Source organism: Macaca mulatta, chromosome 3 (assembly GCF_049350105.2).
Source record: "Macaca mulatta isolate MMU2019108-1 chromosome 3, T2T-MMU8v2.0, whole genome shotgun sequence".
Taxonomy (NCBI): domain Eukaryota; kingdom Metazoa; phylum Chordata; class Mammalia; order Primates; family Cercopithecidae; genus Macaca; species Macaca mulatta.
The window spans coordinates 52,247,695-52,271,026 of record NC_133408.1 but is presented as its reverse complement, the minus strand read 5'-3'; the positions used below and the strand labels follow the sequence as shown (position 1 = coordinate 52,271,026).

Genomic DNA, 23,332 nt, shown 5'->3' with positions numbered 1-23,332 from the left:
TGGGGAGATCTGGGACAGTCGCTAAGTCACACAGGCCTGGAGATGGGGGCGGGCCGCCCGCAGACAGGCGGGACCTGTAGACGCGGCTTTACTCACTGAAGGCACCGCAGATCCCCATCACGCATGAGGACAACCTTGTCACCTCCGTGGGACCGAAGCTCATCTCCCGCAGGCCAGAAAAAGAAACTTGGGGCTGTGGTGTCCACACTTGCCACAGCTTCATGAACACGCACCCCGGGTTCCCTGTTCCGGCCTTGTCTTTCTGGAGACCTGCAGGGACTGCTGTCTATCCAGGGGTTTCCCCTGGAGGGTGTGGGCACCGTACAGGAGGGGACAGTTTGAGAGTCAATCGGGGCAGGAGTTCAACAGGTCCTTTGGATGTAGCTAGACCTTCTCAGCCTGTGGCATTTGGGGCTCTGGGAGGTGGGCCCTCTGCTCTCTTGCTGGCCCTGCCTGTGTCCACCAAATCGCCCTCACACCTCTGGAGGGGTCCTCCTGCGTGGGTCCTTCCTGCTTTATGTAGCCTGAGGCGTGAGCAGCCTTGAGTCCCCGCAGGAAGTGGATGCCACAGCAGGCCCCGCTATTGCTTCTGGGGAGGAAGTCAGGCAGGAAACACCTTCCCTAGCTGGGCTTGCCTCACAAGCTATGTCAGAGCCGGCTTTCCCAACACTTCCTCAAAAGTAAGGCGTGGTGCTGGGCGCAGTGGTTCATGCATGCCTGTAATCCCAGCACTTTGGGAGGTCAAGGCTGTAATCCCAGCACTTTGGGAGGTCAAGGCAGGCAGATGACTTGAGGTCAGGAGTTCAAGACCAGCCTGGCCAACATGGGAAAACCCATCTCTACTAAAAATACAAAAATTAGCTGGGTGTGGTGGTGGACACCTGTAATCCCAGCTACTCGGGACGCTGAGGCAGAATAGCTTGAACCCGGTAGGCGGAGGTTGCAGGGGGCCAGGATTGCACCACTGCACCCCAGCCTGGGCAACAGAGCAAGACTCCGTCTTGGGGGAAAAAAAAAAAGAATTAAGGTGGGGTGGGGGTGTGGGAGGCAGGCAGGGAGGGACCTCGAGGCGGCTGGGGGAACAAAAGCATGGGCCACAGTCTGGGCTTGGTTTTTAGCCCAGTTCCCAGGGTGAGAAAGCCCCTCTGGTGCAGCCATACCAGGTCCACCTGCCCTTTGTCACTGATGGGCCACCAGGCCCCTAGGAACCTGTGATTTCTATAACCGGCTGCAAGCTGCATCTTGTCTGCCCCGTGAGCCAGGAGAGCGGGCAGCCAGCCGTGGGTGAAGTAGAGAGCCAGAGCTCACTTCCCACCATGAATCCAGGGAGGATCTGAACTCCAGGCAGGGGAAGTGATGCTTTTCAGAGTAAAGGACCCACAGCCCTGTCTGTGGTCATCTCCCTAGACTCACAGGTCTAAGGACAGGGACAGCGGCCTCCAGGATTCTTAAAATCCGTCCCCTTCCTCTTCCCCATCATAGGGAAACTGAGGCACTTTGGGAGAACATCAAATCCTCAAAACACACCCAAGTCCAGAAACTGGGGCTTCCATTTAGGAAGACGAGCGGTGACCTTCCAGAAGATGGGTAGTCGCTGTGCAGTGACTTTCCAAAAGATGCCCCTTTGGTGTGTGACAATTCTGCCCCCGAATGGTTAAATCCACCAGGTGCCTTGAATTTACTAAGACCAGCGCTTGGAGTATAATGTGGAAACTAGAAAGGCCTGGTCCCTTGATCTTCCTCGCCAGTGGAACTTTTGATCTTTGGAGAGAAAAAAAAGCAGAAATGGGGGACTGGAGGGGGCTCAGAAAAACCAGCCTGCGGCCGGGCACAGTTGCTCACACCTGTTATCCTAGCACTTTGGGAGGCCAGGGTGGGCGGATCACCTGAGGTCGGGAGTTCAAGACCAGCCTGACCAACATGGAGAAACTCTGTCTCTACTAAAAATACAAAATTAGCCAGGTATGGTCGCACATGCCTATAATCCCAGCTACTCAGGAGGCTAAGGCAGGAGAATCACTTGAACTGGGAGGTGGAGGTTGCAGTGAGCCGAGACTGTGCCATTGCACTCCAGCATGGGCAACAAGGGCGAAACTCTGTCTCGAAAATAAAAGAAATATAGAGACCAACCTACTTCAAAATGCAACTGAAGACACCTACTTGCATTGTATTGCTTTTTCAATCCAGACTACTCGGCTAATGAAGATTTTACTGGGCAAGTTTAACTTCCCCTTCACCCTCTGAAGAATCACACTATCCACCTTTTAGAAATGCACTGCCTGAGGTCGGGTGCTGTGGCTCACGCCTGTTATCCCAGCACTTTGGGAGGCCGAGGCAGGCCGATCACTTGAGGTTAGGACTTTTGAGACCAGCCTGGCCAACATAGCGAAACCCCATCTCTACTAAAAATACAAAAATTAGCCGGGCGTGGTGGTAGGTGGCTGTAATCCCAGTTACTCGGGAGGCTGAGACAGGAGAATCTCGAACTCAGGAGGCGGAGGTTACAGTGAGCCAAGATTGTGCCACTGCACTCCAGCCTGGGCAACAGAGTGAGACTCCGTCTTAAAAAAACAAAACAAAACCACACAGAAATGCACTGCCTGTTCATTAATTAATGCAGGTAGCTAAGGGCTCTTCTTTTTAAGAGACAGGGTCTCACTGTCACCCAGACTGGAGTGCACTGGTGTAATCACTGCAGTGGCTCAAGTGATCCTCCCACCTCAGCCTCCCTAGTAGCTAGGACTAGAGCTGTACACCACAGCACCTGGCTTAAATCAAATCCTTTGTGTATGTGTGTGTGTGTGTGTGTGTGTGTGTGTATATATATATATATAATAAAAATATGTGTATATACCTGAGACCAGGAGTTTGAGACCAGCCTGGCTAACATGGTGAAACCCCATCTCTACTAAAAATACAAAATTTAGCCAGGTGTGTTGGTGGATGCCTGCAACCTCAGCTATTCGGGAGGCCGAGGCAGGAGAATTGCTTGACCCTGTGAGGTGGAGGTTGCAGTGAGCTGAGATTGCACCACTGCGCTCCAGCGTGGGGACAACAGAGTAAGACTGTCTTAAAAAAAAAAAAAAAAGAAAAAGAAAAAAAAAATGTGTTATGTACACACAGAATTGTTTTAACGGATTGAATCATGAATCTCCTTGGCAAGTCTGTGACCTCACAAATGAGTGTGAAACCAGTAACTGAATGGAGATTCACGGAAGAGCTGGGCTTTCGCCAACAGCAGCCTTGCCATGGCCCTGATTCTCCAGGATCGGCGCCGGGAGGTGTGGCTGAGGGTGGCACGGCAGGGCACGTTTTAAGGACACGTTCAAAGAACTGTGAGATGCTATCAGAGAAGCGGTCTCCTCCCAGGTTAGCAGGCAGGCGAATCGTGAGATTAGTTTCCCTTTCTGGCCCACGCGGATGGGGCACGGCAGAGGCAGGGACCACGCTGAGAACAGAGGAGCCTCAGAGCCAGTGTGTGGGCTCAGGCAGGAGGATCTGCCGCATGAGCTCTCGATGGCAGGGGCTTTTGGCTCCCAAAATCGTATGTGAGCTGCTCTTCATCCATGGCTGCCTGGCCCAGATAGAAGGGTGGGTGGGGGCCCTGGCCCAGCTCAGAGGAGATGGACAGCAGTGGTCTGAGAAACACCGCAAGTGGCACTGTCCCCGGGAGGCCCGGTGGGCTCTGCCCAGCGCCAGCCTCTGCCTCGGTCTGTGTCCCACCTACGCCGAGCCACCCCCGAACTTCCCCAGACAGAACCATGAAAACAGCCGAGAGAGCAATGACTTAGTGTGTGAAAGGCATGGATGGATTTTATTGATTACCCTATATCTACAATTTGAGGTAAAATAGAAGCAACACATAAAAGGGCCTATTTCTGCTACCATGTCATATAATTCTCCATTGTGAATATTGTGATAAAGCTACTGAGAACTATGCTGTCACAGAGCCTAGCTTCTTGTAGAGCTGGTATTTTACAACTCGCATTGCTTGTGAAATCTCAACACATGTAAGACTCTCCTAGGAAGGCGCAGAACGTCAGAGGTTGCATCCTCAGCCCCCTGATCCCTCCTCCCTCCCCGTGCTGGCACCTCAGGGTTACAAGAAGAACTAGGAAGTAACGCCGGCCACGGCGAGCCCTGGAGAGGGGGCCGGCTAGAACCGCGTTCCTAAGAATCCACGCCACAGCAGGTCCCGTCCCGCGATGTCGGGGCCTTAGTGTCATCGAGCTAGCCCCAATCCTCAACCCGATCTTCAACTTCTGGTACACCATGCATTTTATTTGGACGAAAAGTAAAAGTGGAAGAGGTTCTCTCTGTATTTACTCTGTAATTCACACGCTGAGATACTGACCTCTGACTGTTAGGTGATCCAGATGGTTTTGCTTTTAATTATGATAAAAAAACATAGGAACCATGAGAGATAGCTTAGGAAAAGGTTTAGTCAAATATACAGATAGGAACTGTTCACTCAGTCATTAAGGAGAGCCGTGAACAAAAGATCATTTAAATGATTTTTTTTTTTTTTCCAAATAGAAAAACTAAGGAACTGAACTATCACAGGAATTTTTCTTCACTGCAGGAGCTGAGATGTTCCAGTAGGAGATATCTTCACTTGATTGGAAAATAAACACCGTAACTCAAGGCTCTGCTGAGTACATAAAAAATCTGGTGAGATTCATTCCTGTCATTTTCCCTGTCGTTTCCCAGCATTGCTGTAAAATCCTGATAATACATTCCCAAGTACACCAGCCATTCCAGACCCACAGTCACTCTGCTCTTTAATTCACAGAACTGCTGAAAAAGTAGACATTTCTATCTAAAAGTAGAAAAAAAGGTTTGTATAGAAGGTATTTCTGTTATACAAGTATATTACACAGCTTGGGGAAGTAACACGTCCGAAAAGCTCTTCTCAACCACTGATACTTTAAGCTAAAATAGGAGAGAAAACAAACAAGCAAGCAAACAGGTTAATCTAATTACAGGAATTTAACAGTCACGAATATCACAACTTAATTTGCAAATTCGGGTGACAGTGACTTGGATTCAGATGCGCTCATAAAGCGGGATGAAACCTTAAGTCCATGAGCTGACAGGGTAAGGCAAACTCCAGTACAACAAGTCTCTGGATTTAAAAAAAAAAAAAAAAATCCATTGTCAAAGTTTCCTGACTTCGGGTCTCAAGCTACTGCTCCTGTTATAACTTGGCCAAATTTAAGAAATCTGGAATAACAGGATCAGACTTGTGAACTCAACTCTGCAAGATGAACAATAGATCTGCAGCTCTGTGAGACTCTGCAAAATACTATTACTACGGAAAAAAAAAAAAAAGTCAGTCTAATGATTCTGACTCATAGTGAATTCCAATGAGAAGGACAACGTTTACTCTATAGATTAGAAACAACATTCTTTTTAAGGCAAAAGTGCTTTTACATCTTTGACTGAGAGACATATATTGATCCAAGGAGAATCTCCCTGTTGAATCTTCTAGCTTAAACATCCAGGAAGGCTCCCACCTGGCTCCCACATTCCCTGAAGGCAGGGCCACCATCTTATGTGAAAATGGGGAGATCACATTAGCTACGCGTATGCAGGGGGTTCAGATGGACACCACACGGCATCCCTGACACAGAAGCTGATTTACCCTAGGAGGGAAGAGGTCTACCACGTGGGGTCTGGTTCTTGCTTGATCTGAGAGCTTCCATCAGTCTCTTTTATTTCTATCAATGGAAACAAAATGGTACCGATTAATTATTTTGCAGACCTGCTCAATGATAAATCCATTCGTACCAAACTGTTTACTAAGATATGGTTTAATAATAAGAAGGACAAGACACCAAACATCAAAAGAGCTTCAGAGAGAGAAGTCTCTCTAGCAACACATTCTAAATTTTGTTACTTAAGTTTTCAAAGTAACAAACATCTCCTGGCTTTTATGCATTTAAAGGACACACATTATGTTATCTAGGTTATGTAGCAGAGTCATTCACGGAGAATTTACCAAGTCATCTGGGGGAAATGGAGCAAAAGCAGCTATGCGTCATCTCTCAACAGCATAACCTGCAAATCCAATTCATCCAGAAGAAAGAGAGCAAAACCACCACTCAGTTCTAGTGAAATAGTTTAAACACACAATCCTTTGTCCTGGTAAAAAGTCTTGGCTGGGCGAGGTGGCTCGTGCCTGTAATCCGAGCACTTTGGGAAGCCAAGGCCGACAGGTCACTTGAGGTCAGGAGTTCCAGACTAGCCTGGCCAACATGGTGAAACCCTGTTTCTACTAAAAATACAGAAATTAGCCAAGCATAGTGGTGCAGGCCTGTAATCCCAGCTACTTGGGAGGCTGAGGCAGGAGAATTGCTTGAGCCTGGCAGGCGGAGGTTGCAGAGATCACACCACCTCACTCCAGCCTGGGTGACAGAGTGAGACCCTGTCTTAAAAAAAAAAAAAAAAAAAGAAAAGAAAAGAAAAGAAAGAAAAAGAAGAAAGAAGAAGTCTTAAGGACTTGCAGGACCACCCCACCCTTTTACCTTCTGTGGCTGGAACTTCCAACTGGCTTGGTTCAGCTGATTCTAAAGAGAAACACAGAGATTGATTTCCACATTGTTCAACAGCTGCTTTATACTATGAAAGAACCCAGGAGGAGGAAGAGGAGAAAAGCCCTCCAGACTCTGTACAAACACAGGCGCATGATGAAACAATGCCCACGGTCTTGAGGTGGAGCACACAATTATCCAAGTGTACTTTCAAATTTCTGTTTCTCAAATGTGGTCCTAAGTTCACATATACAGCTGAAGTCTGAAAGAGCAGTCTTAACATAGCTCTACTGTGAAAACAACAAGTGCCTTAGTTATGCTTTCTTCCTCATTCTTCTGTTTACTCCCTTTAATAAAAGCTTTTCATTACTTTTTTGTTTTTGTTCATATGTTTGTTTTTTTGAGACACGATCTCCCTTTGTTGCCCAGGCTGGAGTGCAGTGATGTGATCTTGGCTCAATGCAACCTCCACCTCCCAGGTTCAAGCGGTTCTCCTGCCTCAGCCTCCCAAGTAGCTGGGATGACAGGCACATGCCACCACGTCCGGCTAATTTTTGTATTTTTAGGAGATATAGGGTTTTACCATGTTGGGCAGGCTGGTCTCGAACTCCTGATCTCAAGTGATCCACCCGCCCCAGCCTCCCAAAGTGCTGGGATGGCAGGCGTGAGCCATCGCACCCAGCCTCATTACTTTCAATGACTCACATAGCACCGGGCCATTCCACTTGTTTTTTAAGGAATTTTTTAAAAGCATAATCTGTACATTTCTACTCAAGAACATTTTGCTCAATCACTTATGGCAGACATTAGAAACGGACAGCACAGAGTCAGGTTAAAATGACGACCCTCTTTCTCTGCCATTTCATCCTATCCATTAATCCTGGGGTTCCTGATGTTAGGCCTGAGCTGGGATAGGGGGTGCAAATGGTTTGCAGCCCCCTGTTCTCAATCAGGACCCACAGCTTGAATTTATGTTTTGATCAGCTGTCAAACCCAGGAGTGAAAACCACAGAGAAGCATGTGTGCGCTGTGTAACTGAGTCCCCTCAGGGCAGGCGACTGAGTGGCAGGAGTAGCTCCGGGCCCTCCCCTGCCTCACTCACCTTGTATCACGGGGCCTTCTGACTCACTCTGATCAACCAGCTCTGAAAATGAAGCAGATTGGTTTAATAATGTAAGGACGTGTTGTTCCCTTTGACAAGCATTTTAACATACATTTGCTCAAGATGAGAAGGATACAAACCTCAGAGTTCTGATACGGTCCTCAGAATCACTAATTCATAGTAATTACCATAAAACTCTATTCCACACTACCGCACAAGAACAGGAACAAAAGAGAACATTTTATTTATGTATGTATTATTTATGTAAATAAATAATTTATTGAGACAGAGTTTTGCTCTTGTTGTCCAGGCTGGAGTGCAATGGCACGATCTCAGCTCACTGCAATCTCCGCCTCCAGGATTCAAGCGACTCTCCTGCCTCACCCTCCCAAGTAGCTGGGATTACAGGTGTCCGCCACCACGCCCAGCTGATTTTTGTATTTTTAGTAGAGACAGGTTTTCACCATGTTGGACGGGCTGGTCTCAAACTCCCAACCTCAAGTGATCCGCCTGCCTCAGCCTCCAAACTGCTGGGATTACAGGCATGAGCCACCGCTCCTGGCCTCACTTTTATACATTTTTAATAATAAAGTTAAGAGAACAAAAACACACTTGGAAAACTAAGTTTGGCTTAAAATACTACTGAAAATGACATCAATGTTAAGGCATTGAAAGGACAGTTGTTCACCCGCTCGACAATATTTGAAAGCCCAATGTGTGCCAGACACTGTGCTGAAATAGTAATAGAAGCAGGCACATTAAGTGACTGACTTTGGCACGAAATCCAAGCACAATCATTATAACAGTCATAAAAGCAGTAATAAATATAGATTGTATTCGCTGAGCACATACCGTAGGCTAAGCACATACTATAGGCTAGATGCTGTTCTAGGTTAGGGGGCTGCAAACTCTTTTCTTACAGAGCCAATCAGTAAGCATTTTAGGTTTTGCAAGCACACACTTGCTGTTGCCACCTCTCAGTTCTGCCATAAACAAATGAACACGATGGTGGTTTCAATAAAACTTTATGCACACACCTCGGCAGGAGCTTGCTGACACTTGTTCTAGATGCTTTCCATCTACTGGAACGACTCCCCCAGAATCAGTGCTATTATTACCATTTTATGATTAAGCGCATCGAGGATAGGAAAAGTTAAGAAGCTTGAAGAATTTTACAACTTGGAAGTGCCTGGTGTTTTTACTGAGGGCTAAAATAAGTATCTGGCATGGCTGCTGACATAGGTGAAGGAACGTGATATACTTTAAACACATATACACACTCACACGCACACATGTCAGACCCCGGGGAAAAAACAGAAACGCTTCACAAAATACTCACGGTTATTAATCACAAGTCCTGGAAATGGTCTAAAGAGAGAAACAAATTGTAAAGTATAATAATTTATTTTCACTCTATAAGGATTTACAGGTATAACTGTCTATTCAACTCATATCTAGCCCATGTCATTTACATACTACAGTGAGAAGTATTATCCACGATCTTATAAACTTATGGAAGAGATAGATACGTATCCATAATAAGAACACTGTTAGAAAATGTTACTCAGTAAATGGAGGAAAAACAAAAAACAGAAACGCCAGAGCAGGAAACAGAGTGATTCTAAGTTCAATGCACGGAAGAACGCAAGGGGCTTTTGGCCTAACTCCTGGGAATGATATGGAGAATGACCATGGGGAAGCGGAACAAAAATATGAGATTTTGAGGGAAAGAAGGTTGGAAGAAGACGAGTGAATGAGAAGAAGCCTCAAGAGGACTTATTATGAGATTTCTGAGCGCCAGTCCTAAGAGATGTGAACTAGAGACAGTGGCAGTTTGATGATGAACTGATTGGGTAGGTTGAGTTGTAGCTAAGTTTCTGGGGCGCTGGAAGAAAAAGAGGAAGATAACCTGGGGTTGGTGCTCAGGTGGGCGTCTCTTTTTTTTTTTTTTTTTTTTTGAGACGGAGTCTCACTTTGTCGCCCAGGCTGGAGTACAGTGGCGCCATCTTGGCTCACTGCAAGTTCCGCCTCCCGGGTTCAAGCCATTCTCCTGCCTTAGCCTCCTGAGTAGCTGGAACTACAGGCACGCACCACCACGCCCGGCTAATTTTTTGTATTTTTAGTAGAGACGGGGTTTCACTGTGTTAGCCAGGATGGTCTCGATCTCCTGACCTCATGATTCGTGCGCCTCGGCCTCCCAAAGTGCTGGGATTACAGGTGTGAGCCTCCGCGCCCGGCCTAGGTGGGCGTCTCTTATGGTAACAAGGACACAGGAAGGAATGTGGCGCTCAAATGGTGTTAGAGGATGAGTACAATCATCATGCCTGCTCTACGGGAGGGAACTGACACTCTCCGTGGTAACAATGGTCACTCTCATTTACAGACAAGGAACAGAGTGACCAGGCTAACAAATGGCTGATGCGAGGTTGAATCCGTCTGAGCCAAAGCCTGTGACACGGCGCCCTAAGACAGAGGTTGGCAAAGTTTTTCTTTCTTTCTTGAGATGGAGTCTCACTCTGTCGCCCAGGCTGGAGTGCAATGGCATAATCTCGGCTCACTACAACCTCCACCTCCTGGGTTCAAGCGATTCTCCTGCCTCAGCCTCCCGAGTAGCTGGGACTACAGGCACGCACCATCATGCCCAGCTAACTGCTGTATTTGTGTACAGACAGGATTTCACCATGTTGGCCAGGCTGGTCTGGAACTCCTGACCTCAGGTGATCTGCCTGCCTTGGCCTCCCTAAAATGCTGGGATTACAGGCGTGAGCCACTGTGCCTGGCCAAGGTTTTTCTATAAAGTGCTAGAGAGTAAATATTTTAGACTTTGGAGGCCATGCCGTCTCAGTCCCAGCTATTTACTCACTGTGACAGGAAAGCAGCCATGGATAATACGGGCGTAGCTGTGTTTCAGGAAGTCTCTAAAAATAGGAGGCAGGCTGAATTTGGTGAACAGACCTAGTTTGCCAACCCTTTGCCAAAGAATTAAAAGAGTCGGCTTAGGCAGAGGCACATCTAACATTCTAACGATGAAACAAGTTATCTTTATTTGTTCATTGCATCGCACAGGAAGCCTGATTCGATGACTACCTGTGGCTGCGTTTTAGATGAGTCAGCCTCATGAGCTCCAGACTCATTCCTGTGACTGAGCAGAAAACTCTCACTTACCTAATGACCGTGAATTTGATAAACTCGGCAGAATCTAAGATCCTTCTCATGGAGCTGATTTCCAGGTAGCTGGGGGCTTTGAAGGACACCCCCGGGGGCATGCCGTCAACCACCACACAGCCAGGGTTAATTGTGATTTTCCTGTAGGGAACTTTCACAGGAAAACCCATACCAATGGCTTCACCTACAGTGACAGTGAGACAAACAGCACAACAGCACAGATGAACCCACTGCCTTAAAAAGTCTGTCAAAAGCACCAGATCAACATTTATTTTAAAGATTGTCTCTGCTGTTAACTAAGGTCTTTGTACACGTCAAACAAATTTAAATATGAACCTTAAAAAAAATTTGTTTTTGAGACAGAGTCTCACTCTGTCACCTAGGTTGGAGTGCGATGGCTTGATCTCAGCTCACTGCAATCTCTGCCTCCCAGGTTCAAGCAGTTCTCACGCCACAGCCTCCCGAGTAGCTGGGATTATAGCCATGCGCCACCATACCTGGCTAACTTTTTGTATTTTTTAGAAGAGACAGCGTTTCACCATATTGGCCAGGTTGGTCTCAAACTCCTGACCTCAACGAATCCACCCGCCTCGGCCTCCCAAAATGCTGGGATTACAGGCGTGAGCCACACTGCCAGACGGTGAACCTTAAATTCATGAACTTTTGTACTGACAATCGATCATATAACACTAATGGTATCTTATTAAATAAATTTAGCATAAACAAAACACTTACTTTTAAATTTTAATTCCTTATCTATAGGAGGATTACAACCACCTAACCATCATCTGCTGAAAAGATCTTATTAAAACAAATCTCTTTGCTTATAGCAACTATACTTTGCAAATGCAAAACTTACCAAATTTCCGACTAAAGAGGTCATTCACTTGTTCTCTTAGCTGTCTAGCTTTTTCAACTTTCGAGAGTCTTTCATTATCATCATCTAAAACAGTTCAGAGAAAATCCAAAACTTAAATACGAATTTTTTCTTTCTTTTTTTTTGGGGGGGGGCGTAAAGAGATGGTATCTCACGATGTTGCCCAGACTGGCCTCGAACTCTTGGGCTCAAGTGATCCTCCTGGCTTAGTCTTCCAAGTAGCTGGGACTATAGGTACAAGCTGCTGCTCAATGATGCACTTTTAATCCCAATTTACAGGAGCTCTGTGTAATGTTTTCAAGCATTTGCCATTTTTAAATGATTTAAGTATTTGAGCACTTTGAACTCAATTAAATTTGAAATTGTTTAAAATAATGCCTAACTTAAAATATTACAAACTTATTCTTGTTATAAAGACCTTTACCTGCTGTTTTATATAGATTTTTTACTTCCCAGACGGAGTATCGCTCTGTCACCCAGGCTGGAGTACAGTGGCGCCATCTTGGCTCACTGCGACCTCTGCCTCCCGAGTTCAAGCATTTCTCCTGCCTCAGCCTCCCAAGTAGCTGGGATGACAGCTACGCACCACCACGCCTGGCTAATTTTTTTTGTATTTTTAGTAGAGACAGGGTTTCACCATGTTGGCCAGGCTGGTTTTGAACCCCTGACCTCAAGTGATCCTCCCGCCTCAGCCTCCCAAAGTGCTGGGATTACAGGCATGAGCCACCGTGCCCGGCCTTATATAGACTCTTTTTAAGGAACAGACTAGACACATTTGGGTGGTTAACAGGATTTAGCTCATGCCAAGTGCCAAAACTTGCGGGAGCTGTTTAGAGAGCAAGTGTGTTTGGAAGGCAACTGCTGCAGGGGTCTGGGAGGAGCGCCAGGCAATGTGTAATGTATCTGAGTACCTGGAGGGGCTGAGCAAACCTCTCTAGCTGGGAGAGTCCAAGAGGCCCTGAAGAGACCCCCACAAACGATGATGGAAGCAGAGAAATCATACCTGGAATTGTCACCTGAATGATGTTAAGGTCTTCTACACCTGAGGCAGTAGTATTAACATTGGGTGATGAATTTATTTTTCCTGAAAATATAAATTTAAAATCAGAATTCGTAGAAAACATGGTCAACATCGCTAATAATCATGCTGTCTGAGACTGTTTGATCTCAGTCCTGTTCAAGGTTCTTTCTTTCCATGGTACATCATTTCAGGAAGACATGACGCCCCCTGAAGGGCTGCTTTTCACTGGTTTTCTCTTCCTGGCGGTGCTTAGGAGAACACCACACACAAACAGAGCCACCCAATTATTAAAGAACTGAAAACTGTGAAATAGCCCAAACTACAACTTTGAATGGGTTTTCCCTTTTTTTCTTTTTTTTCCTGAGATGGAGTCTTGCTCTGTTGCCCAGGCTGGGGTGCAGTGGTGCGATCTCGGCTCACTGCAACTTCCGCCTCCCAAGTTCAAGCGATTCTGCTGTCTCCTCAACCTTCTGAGTAGAGGGGATTACAGGCGCCCGCCACCACGCCTGGCTAATTTTTTATATTTTTAGTAGAGACAGGGTTTTGCCATGTTGGCCAAGCTGGTCTCGAACTCCTGACCTCAGGTGATCCACCCGCCTTGGCCTCCCAAAGTGCTGGGATTACGAGTGTGATCCATCGTGCCCAGCCTCAATGGCTATTCTTTAAACAATGTTTGTAAACCACAGCTGCACGGTGCACGCCTAAGAGCGTGTGTTCTATAGCAATGAAAATACAGAAAATACACTCACTGGGAGGGCTCTTAGAGGAGGTGCTCTCCTTAATCGCCGTCTCAAACATTTCAGGCCTATAGACAAAACAGAAAAAAAAAATGTGCTGATCAAACAGTAAAACTCTGACGTTAAAATGTAAACAACTCAAAGATTTACAAACCAGTAACTCTGTAAAGTCTAAATTCAATTCTTAGTCATGAAGAACAGAAATCATATGGTTATCTAAAGAACCACAGCCAAAAACACAAACCACAATTGTAAATGTAACATCCATCGCTGCCTCTCATTGGCCGCCCTTCCCCTACGCTGGTTTTACTGGCATTTTCTTTCTAAGGCTAGAACATATATGCTGAAAAGAATCAGCGCCAGACTTGAGGGTGGAAAGAGAAAACGCCCCACGTGCGCAGCATGGAAACACAAGATGGGCTGTGAAAACATGAGCACTTGAGGCTCTCGCTCCGGAAGTGGAAGCAGAGGGCTTAGGGGCTGCCAAACCTCTGCAGACCTGGCCAAAAGTATAAAAGGTGGGCCACTGGCCAGGCGTGGTGGCTCATGCCCATAATCCCAGCACTCTGGGAGGCTGAGGTGGGCAGATCACGAAGTCAGGCATTTGAGACCAGCCTGACCAACATGGTGAAATCCCATCTCTACTAAAAATACAAAAATGAACCGGGCATGGTGGCACATGCTTATAATCCCAGCTACTCGGGAGGCTGAGGCAGGAGAATCGTTTGAACCCAGGAGGCGGGATTTGCAGTGAGCCCAGATCATGCACTACTGCACTCTAGTCTGGGGTACACAGCGAGACTCTGTCTCAAAAAAAAAAAGAGGTGGCCATTATGTTTGGCAAGGCCAGCTTTGCTTGAGAGCATCCCTGGGTGACTCAAAATTAAGCCTAACACCAAGTAAATGAAACCTAAAATTCGTTTCAATTGATTTCAAGTAATTCATGTGCATTAGCATGTACTATAAAACTCCAATTATTCTTATTTCTTTTTTGAGACAGAGTCTCACTCTGTCACCCAGGCTGGAGTGCAGTGGCACAATCTCGGCTCACTGCAAGCTCCACCTCCTGGGTTCAAGCGATTCTCCTGCCTCAGTCTCTCGAGTAGCTGGGATTACAGGCGCCTACTACCACACCTGGCTAATTTTTTTTTCTTTTTGTATTTTAAGTAGAGACGGGTTTTCATCACGTTGGCCAGGCTGGTGTCGAACTCCTGACCTCAAGTGATTTGCCCGCCTTGGCCTCCCACAGTGCTAGGATTTATGGCCGCACCTGGCCCATTCCTATCTATTTCAATTATGTTAGCCTAATCCACAGATGTTCGAGCAAACAAGAGAAATTTAAAATATTCTATTAATTTGGAGAAATAAAAGGACTTTAGAAAACTGAACAGCTGCTGAGATTCCTCAGCATCAAGCAGTAACAACATTCAGCAACCAAAAGTCGTTCTCTCTCTAGTATGGAGGAGTCCCCTCCTTCCCTTCTAGTAGCAGCATAAGGAAAATTTCTTTTTTTTTTTTTTTGATCTCTCTGGTACGCTGGAGTCCTCCTTCCCTTCTACTAGCAGCATAGGGAAAATTTTTCTTTTCTTTTTTTTTTGTTTTTGAGATGGAGTTTTGCTCTTGCTGCCGAGGCTGGAATGCAATGGCACGATCTTGGCTCATTGCAACCTCTCTGCCTGCCGGGTTCAAGTGATTCTTCTGCCTTAGTCTCCCAAATAGCTGGGATTACAGGCACGTGCCACCACGCCCAGCTGATTTTTGTATTTTTAGTAGAGACGGGTTTCATCACATTGGCCAGGTTGGTCTTGAACTTCTGACCTCAGGTAATCTACCCGCTTTGGCCTCCCAAAATGCTGGGATTACAGGCATGAGCCATCGCACCTGGCCGGAAAGTTTTAAACATAAACAAGAGTGCAGCATAAAAAGGAGTTTTTCTGACTCCAGAGCTCATTGAGCCCTGCCACAAACATGAACCCACATACCCATCTCCCAGTGTGAAACACGATCAACTCATGCTAATCCCACTTCATCCAATTTCCTTACTTTTTAATGATGAATTTAATTTTGGCTTTGTTTCTGAGTATCTTCTCCAGCCTTGGAATGCCAAAAGTCGATGGTCTTCGGAATGGCACACCCTCAGGTAAGCCTTCCACGTAAAAGTCTTCCGGGAAAGACTCAAATAATGCGAACGGCACCTTCACGGCTTGTTTAAGGCCAAGAGCTTCCCCTGCAAAACAGCCGCGTACACAGAACAGAACATGGGCGAAATGACGCCACTCAAGCCTGAAAAACCCATGCATTGCCAATGACTGGGACACTCCAACGCTCAGTATCCCCTTCTGCTCCCTTCTACTCCCATGAAGGCACCCTGCGCTGCAGTAGGAATGTTTCAAAATAGACTTACCGCACTTCTCATTGAAGAGATTTTCAACTTTCTGTTTTAGGTCCGTGATCTTGGCATTCCAGGCCTCTGTATATAAAACATAAGATAGTTAAATTGCAATGCTTATCACGGTACTCATCAATACACGCTCTGAGACGGGAATGTTTCATCTTATTTGTGCATCTTTTTGTTTGTTTGTTTTGGTTTTTTTTTTTTTGAGACGGAGTTTCGCTCTTGTTACCCAGGCTGGAGTGCAATGGCGCGATCTCTGCTCACCGCAACCTCCATCTCCCAGGTTCAAGCAGTTCTCCTGCCTCAGCCTCCCGAGTAGCTGGGATTACAGGCATGCGCCACCATGCCCGGCTAATTTTGTATTTTTAGTAGACACGGGGTTTCTCCATGTTGGTCAGGCTGGTGTCGAACTCCCAACCTCAGGTGATCCGCCCGCTTCAGCCTCCCAAAGTGCTGGGATTACAGGCGTGAGCCACAGCGCCCAGCCTTATTTGTGCATCTTTAAGAAGAAATGAAAAACGCATAATCTTTTACTACGATATGACCTGACAACTACTCCAGTCCTGATACATAAGCAAACTGTTTTAGTACATTGCTTTTATGTTGACTACAAGTAAGTGAACAAATGCTGAAATAAAGAAAAAACAAATAAAAACCCCCAAAATGCCCTCATAACTTATAGTGTCTACTACATGCGAGGTATGGTTCTAAGTACTTTAAATGACGGTATTTATAATCCTCATAATAACCTCATGAGAAAGAAAGTAATGTTATTACCATTTTGCACAAAGGGAAAATGAGGCAGGGTGCATTTGCCTGCCTAAGTGGCTTCGGATTTGAACTCAGATCTGAACTCAGGCAGCCTGGCTCTATGGGCTATTCCTTTAACCTCGGATATATACTGACTCACCAATAAGAACAATTCACCTGGCAAAAGGAAACATGATTAACTTATTCTATTTAAAACGATGAAAGAAAGAAAAATAAAACGCATATTTACCAAAGGAAAACTCTCTCCCTCGTGGCTTGAAGGGAACGTTAGAACCATTAGTCTGGGTAGGGGTTCGAACAGCTGAGGTTTGAGGATTGTTGTTATTAGGGCCTAAAGGAGAGTAAAAATAACGATAATCAACACACATTCAATGACGTAAGTGTCTCTAGGTTATGATCTTCAAGTCCAGCCTGTGCCAGAAAACAAACCTAGGTTAAAATTGAAATGTGTATTCTTGTCATCCTGCAAGTTCCACAGAAACCATTTCTCTATTTCCATAGAAACCCATTTTTCTTTTCCTTTCTTTTTTTTTTTGAGACAAAGTTTCACTCTTGTTGCCCAGGCTGGAGTGCAATGGCGCAATCTCGGCTCACCACAATCTCTGCCTCCTGTTTTCAAGCAATTCTCTTGCCTCAGACTCCTGAGTAGCTGGGATTACAGGCACGCGCCACCACACCCAGATAATTTTGTATTTTTAGTAGAGATGGGGTTTCTCCGTGTTGGTCAGGCTGGTCTTGATCTCCCAACCTCAGGTGATCCGTCTGCCTCGGCCTCCCAAAGTGCTGGGATTACAGGCGTGAGAGCCACTGCGCTCAGTCCTAATTTTATATTCTTAAAGCCTCCCAGGCCCCATGAACCTGGATCTGCCCTTCAGGAAAGGCTGATCTTGTATGTAAGACAGATCTTCCTCTGATCTTTTCCAGAAGGAGGAAAGTAAAGGGTTCAATATATTTTTAATTCTTGGCATTTTTTAACAGAAATAATTAATCAGGTGTAAGTTGCCCAAGGATGCGTGTTGGCTGTCATAGGAGAAAGCAGGCTCTCTGAAAGGATACCAGATGACTAAATGGGGATTTCTGCGCTACTCAACACCAGCACTGCAAACCCTTATTTAAAAACTTGACACCTGGGATATAGAGAATGATCCTAATGCAGTGATTTCCTTCTGCATTTATGAAGAGATGGAAGAAATATCCACACTTGACTGTTGGTTGGAGATTGTCTTTAGTATTGTATGCAGTATTTTAACACTGTGAGCCTGAAAAGATGAGAACCAGTTGGGCGTGGTGGCTCATTTGAGGTCAGGGGTTCGAGACTAGCCTGGCCAACATGGTGAAATCACATCTCTACTAAAGATATAAAAATTAGCCGGGCGCGGTGGCTCAAGCCTGTAATCCCAGCACTTTGGGAGGCCGAGACGGGCGGATCATGAGGTCAGGAGATCGAGACCATCCTGGATAACCCAGTGAAACCCCGTCTCTACTAAAAAATACAAAAAATTAGCCGGGCGAGGTGGCGGGCGCCTGTAGTCCCAGCTACGCGGGAGGCTGAGGCAGGAGAATGGCGTGAACCCAGGAGGCGGAGCTTGCAGTGAGCTGAGATCCGGCCACTGTACTCCAGCCTGGGCGACAGAGCCAGACTCCGTCTCAAAAAAAAAAAAAAAAAAAAAAAAAAAGATATAAAAATTATCCGGAGTTGGTGGTGAACACCTGTAATCCCAGCTACTTGGGAGGCTGGGGCAGGAGAATCACTTGAACCCGGGAGGCGGAGGCTGCGGTGACCCAAGTTTGTGCCACTGCACTCCACCCTGGGCAAGAAGGCGAGACTCTGTCTCCAAGAAAAATAAAAGAGAAAGAAAAGACTTTCATTCAAAGCACTGCTGTTTAAACCACCCCGAAACTTTCTTTCCTTAAAAGAATAGAAAAAAAATGAAGAGGAAAAAACAAGATAAAACATTCCACGTGACTCTGCACCCTTATTTGTTATGATAAAGGAAAAGCATTTTAGGGCTTTTCTTGGGAGCAGTTTATGATGTGATCCATGTTATCTTTTTTCTATTAATGGTTTAAAATTTTTCAATGAGAAACATTCAGAAATGTAGCTTTATCACAGGCAGCTGTTCACAGGTAAAGCTAGTTTGGCTAACATCATCCGTATAAACACATAGCTAGTGAACTGACACAATCAGTAAACTAGAGAATGAACAGAAACATACCGAGGACTGGCCCTTACCTTCCACAGTGACCTCAATTTCGGGAACCTTTGAATTACTCCCAGGACTTCGTGGTCTTTTGGGGGACTGCAAAGCTGTAAAATAAGCAGATTTCCTTTTGTATATTGTAGGGAAAAAAATACAGAAGGAGATGCTTTATAAGAGCAGAGTATTAAAATTCATACAGTTTGGCTCTTTTCAAAGAAATGTAGAATTAAACTTGTAGTGTAATCCTCCACAGGGGCTCAACAAAGCTGTGAAAACATGAATGAACTAGGATTGCAAATGTGACATTTCCAATGAAATGTTTTTGTTTTTTAAAAAAGAAAAATAAGTCCATTAAATAAAATACCTTAGGCTGGGAGCGGTGGCTCATGCCTGTAATCCCAGCACTTTGGGAGGCCGAGGCGGGTGGATCACGAGGTCAGGAGTTTGAGACCAGTCTGACCAACATGGTGAAACCCCGTCTCTACTAAAAATACAAAAATTAGCAGGGCCTGGTGGCACGTGCCTGTAATCTCAACTACTCAGGAGGCTGAGGCAGGAGAATGGCTTGAATCCGGGAGGCGGAGGTTGCAGTGAGCCGAGATTGCGCCACTGCACTCCAGCCTGAGCAACAGAGTGAGATTCTGTCTCAAAAATAAATAAATAAATAAATAAAAATAAATAAAAATAAAATAAAACAAAATACCTTAAAAAGCAAAGTAAACAACTACAAGCCCCACAAAGATATCGGCCGATTCCATATGATTAAGGAATGCGGATTAAGGGTGTCTTAATGCGCACAAATAGGATACGGAGTACACGTCACCTCTTACCTTTAGTGTTTATTTTACTAGCCATCCCAGGAGGCAAGTAGGAAATAACTAGTTCAGGTCTAGAAAGAAAACCAAGAAATGTTACAGAAGCCAGTACAGTGGTGGTCTCACAGCCAGTAAAACGGTCGTGATGTGACCAGGGTTGTTTTTTTCTAAAGGCGTTCACAGAATCATCCTGTAACACAACAGTAATTCCTAGTGTTGCGGACAAAAAACCCTGACTTTTCCTTCCCGTGCCTAGTAAGCCATTTTATGAAGAGCAAATAAATGACTCTTTTCATGAAAAAAAGAAAAAAGAAAAAAGAAAAAAAAACTAGTGTACTTTCTTCAGCCATTAAAATTCTGCAGAAATGTAGATAAGAAAATCAATCATTAGGCCGGGCATGGTGGCTCATGCCTGTAATGCCAGCATTTTGGGAGGCTGAGGCGGGTGGATTACCTGAGGTCAGGAATTCCAGACCAGTCTAGCCAACACGGTGAAGTTCTGTCTATTCTAAAAACACAAAAATTAGCCAGGCGTGGCAGCCCAAGTCTGTAACCCCAGGTCCTTGGGAGGCTGAGGCACGGAACTGCTTGAACCCAGGAGGTGGAGCTTGAGTGAGCCGAGATTGCCCCACGGCACTCCAGCCTGGGCGATAGAGCAAGACTCCGTCTCAAAAGAAAAAAAAAAAAGAAAGAAAAAAACTCAATCATTGATATTTAGTTGCTCTCAAGACTGACCAGGAATAACAGAGCAGATAAAAGCCAGCAAATTAAACTTCCATTCAGGCAAACTGCGAGTCCCCACGGGGCCACGCAGTGACGCCGCGGAGGCCGTCGTCACCGTTTTCCTTGCACTGATGAAGATGATTGAGTATGGGCTGGGGGACTGCAGAGGCCATGGACAGTACCAGGACTGCAGCTCACAGCCAGGCTTTGCCATCAAGGACTTAACAGCCACGTCTGTCACCTCCAGCTTGAAAAACATTGTAATGGAAGTGTCATTTTACTGTTTTAATTCCAGAAACGACTACAGTGGCAAAAGAACTTACTTTTTAACAACGAATTTGATTTTATTACTCCCGCGGACGATCCTTTCAAGTCGTGGAATTCCAAACCAGGTAGGGCTTCGGAAGGGAATTCCCTCTGGCAAGCCTTCCACATACAAGAACTCGGGGTTTGATTCAAACACGGGATACGGTACTTTCACCGCCTCGGTGAGTCCCAGAGCTTGAGCTGAAAGCGCAAGAGAACATAAGTTGCGGAGGATAACATTTGACACAGACATTCTTTTCTTTGCATCTACATTCTCGAGTACAGTATGGACAAGCTCCCTACGATCAAGCAATATCCACTTCATATTGAAGGCATTTTGCTTAGGATATGGGGCAAATCTGAAGAACGAGCCTAAAAAATAAGTGCTTTTAGGAGGAACATTTTAACACTTTCAATCAAAAGGAGAGTTACGTTATTAGTGAAAATGACCTCTGTGCTCTGGGCAGAAATGACCGAAGGCCATTCCACACAGCAGTGGCCCCTGCTGGTGTTTGCGTTATCATCGAGAAGCAGGGTGTCTGTTCACAAACGGGTGGCGTCTACCATACAGCTAAGCCTCAGTTCGAGTGGTCAGAGGCAAGGTAGTCAGGACTCCTGATCTGGGACAGGAAACGTCAACCCCAGGTATTGAGATAATGGATAGGAGTGCCCCGGGAATATTGCTAGCACTGCCCACTCCTTACTTCCTTCTCCATGACAGACACACCCAATCAACTGAAACACTTTCTTGCTGAGCCTCCTCAGAATCGTTCTCAAGACAGCACTCCAGGAAACCGCTGTCAACAAATCTAAGCTGAAACAAATGATGAGACCTATTTGCCACATGGGTGTTAGCCAGATGAGAAGCACAAACAGTGGAACTGAGACTTATCCCAACGCCTCCCTTCCTCTCCCACTCTGACACGTGAGAAAGCGGAATCCGAGAGAAATGAAGTCATCTGCTTGGTTTCAGTAGCAAGTGCAGTGGTAGAAAGAAACAGAAACCCAGTTTCTGGGACCTTCCTTCTTTAGGTCCGAACTTTTTTTTTTTTTTGAGACAGAGTCTCGCTCTGTCACCCAGGCTGGAGTGCAGTGGCGCGATCTCGGCTCACTGCTCAAGTTCAGCCTCCCCTGTTCACGCCATTCTCCTGCCTCAGCCTCCCGAGTAGCTGGGACTACAGGCGCCTGCCACCACGCCCGGCTAATGTTCTTGTATTTTTAGTAGAGATGGGGTTTCATCGTGTTAGCCAGGATGGTCTCGATCTCCTGACCTCCTGATCTGCCCACCTTGGCCTTCCAAGTGCTGGGATTACAGGCGTGAGCCACCGCACCCGGTTGGTCCTGAACTTCCATACCTCTATTCAGACATGGCCCTTCATTGATATGTTATTAAAGACATAAATATTGGCTTTTACTTACCAAATTTCAAATTAAAAATCTCTTCCACTTGCTTCCGTAGCTTGGTAATTCTGACATTCCAATCTTCTTTGACTGGAAAACAAAAAGAAACCCAATTAACTGTGTTATTTATCAGTGCTGTGGCAAATCAGAATGGATTTTGCTAGAACGTACCCTTGTTTGCAGTGATTCTCTTAATTCGGTTTTGTTAAAAGCCAAAATTTGGGGTCTTAAGGAAAAGAATAATTTCCAGTACTTGCCAAATATCAGAAAAACTGCAGAAAGACAGAATTTATTTATTTATTTAGAGACAGAGTCTCACTATGACACTCAGGCTGGAGTATGGTGGTGTGATCTCGGCTCACCGCAACCTCCGCCTCCTGGGTTCAAGCGATTCTCCTGCCTCAGCCTCCCCAGTAGCTGGGATTACAGGTGCCTGCCACCACACCAGGCTAATTTTTGTATTTTTAGTAGAGATGGGGTTTCATCATGTTGGCTAAGCTGGTCTTGAACGCCTGACCTCAAGTGATCCGCCCACCTCGGCCTCCCAAAGTGCTGGGATTACAGGCATGAGCCACCGTGCCCGGCCTAGAAAGACAGAATTTAAATTTAAGTTGACATTGCAAATAAAGTGAAATTTGTCCACATGAAAGAGTGCTCAAAATCAGTGCTTCTAACACATTCCTCCTTGGAGAAGTCCCTCAGCGAACTTGGTCAGGGCAGGGAGGCCAGCTGCGTAAGGTTCAAGGGCTCCCACACCAGTTTCAACACGAGGGACTTCGCTTTTATTTGCTTTCTCTACAGGCAATCCTTGTTTTATCTAACAGATGTGTGCCTAAAAATCCACATAAAGCAACACTTCACTAATCAAAGTGACTTTTCTCATCAGAAATCAATGATAAAGGGATGGAATTCACGTGGGGCCGGAGTGGACGGAGGCCTGAGTGGGTCCAGCAGACGGAAACACAGTTGCCAAGTCTGGCCTGGCCTTAGCTGCTGCTGCAGGAGGCGTGAGGAACTCTGCCTTCTACGATGTGATGCTGGACAGAGAGCTGTCTGTCATCTTCGACCAATTCCATGGCATTCAGGACACTGTGATGGGGAAGGAACTCACTTTCTCATCCCATGGGAAAAGAAGCCAATTATCTCTGACTGCTGCTCTTGACCACATAAGGTGTCAGTCATCACCGTGAGCAAAGATTGTCATCATCACACTGGGCGTCCTCTTCCCGCCTGTTGCCGGCCAGGTTCTCCCATCTTCCAATTACCGGAGAAGCCAATGAAGAGT

At 45.9% G+C, this 23,332-nt stretch overlaps 1 protein-coding gene and 1 long non-coding RNA gene across 51 annotated transcripts in view; one reads left to right on the top strand and one right to left on the bottom strand.

The window, feature by feature from the left end:
• Nucleotides 1–3,787: 3,787 nt before the first annotated feature.
• Nucleotides 3,788–23,332, bottom strand: part of GTF2I (general transcription factor IIi) — a 117,555-nt gene continuing 98,010 nt past the window's right edge. For 19 of the 50 annotated variants that reach the window (XM_077994389.1, XM_077994390.1, XM_077994395.1 and 16 more), the window contains 16 exon segments: nucleotides 22,066–22,137; nucleotides 20,664–20,847; nucleotides 19,633–19,691; nucleotides 18,835–18,909; nucleotides 16,831–16,932; nucleotides 15,840–15,905; nucleotides 15,479–15,662; nucleotides 13,448–13,503; nucleotides 12,681–12,761; nucleotides 11,660–11,743; nucleotides 10,801–10,984; nucleotides 8,975–9,003; nucleotides 7,636–7,677; nucleotides 6,528–6,569; nucleotides 5,645–5,720; nucleotides 3,788–4,932 (listed from right to left, as the gene is read on the bottom strand). In XM_077994389.1, coding sequence (XP_077850515.1) covers nucleotides 5,662–5,720; nucleotides 6,528–6,569; nucleotides 7,636–7,677; nucleotides 8,975–9,003; nucleotides 10,801–10,984; nucleotides 11,660–11,743; nucleotides 12,681–12,761; nucleotides 13,448–13,503; nucleotides 15,479–15,662; nucleotides 15,840–15,905; nucleotides 16,831–16,932; nucleotides 18,835–18,909; nucleotides 19,633–19,691; nucleotides 20,664–20,847; nucleotides 22,066–22,137 — 1,319 coding nt within the window. In that variant the 3' untranslated portion in view covers nucleotides 3,788–4,932; nucleotides 5,645–5,661. 50 annotated transcript variants of the gene reach the window in all.
• On the top strand, nucleotides 11,781–20,282 carry LOC144339818 (uncharacterized). Its single transcript, XR_013415224.1, has 2 exons — nucleotides 11,781–12,168; nucleotides 19,732–20,282. It is a non-coding gene; the product is annotated as an uncharacterized LOC144339818 (long non-coding RNA).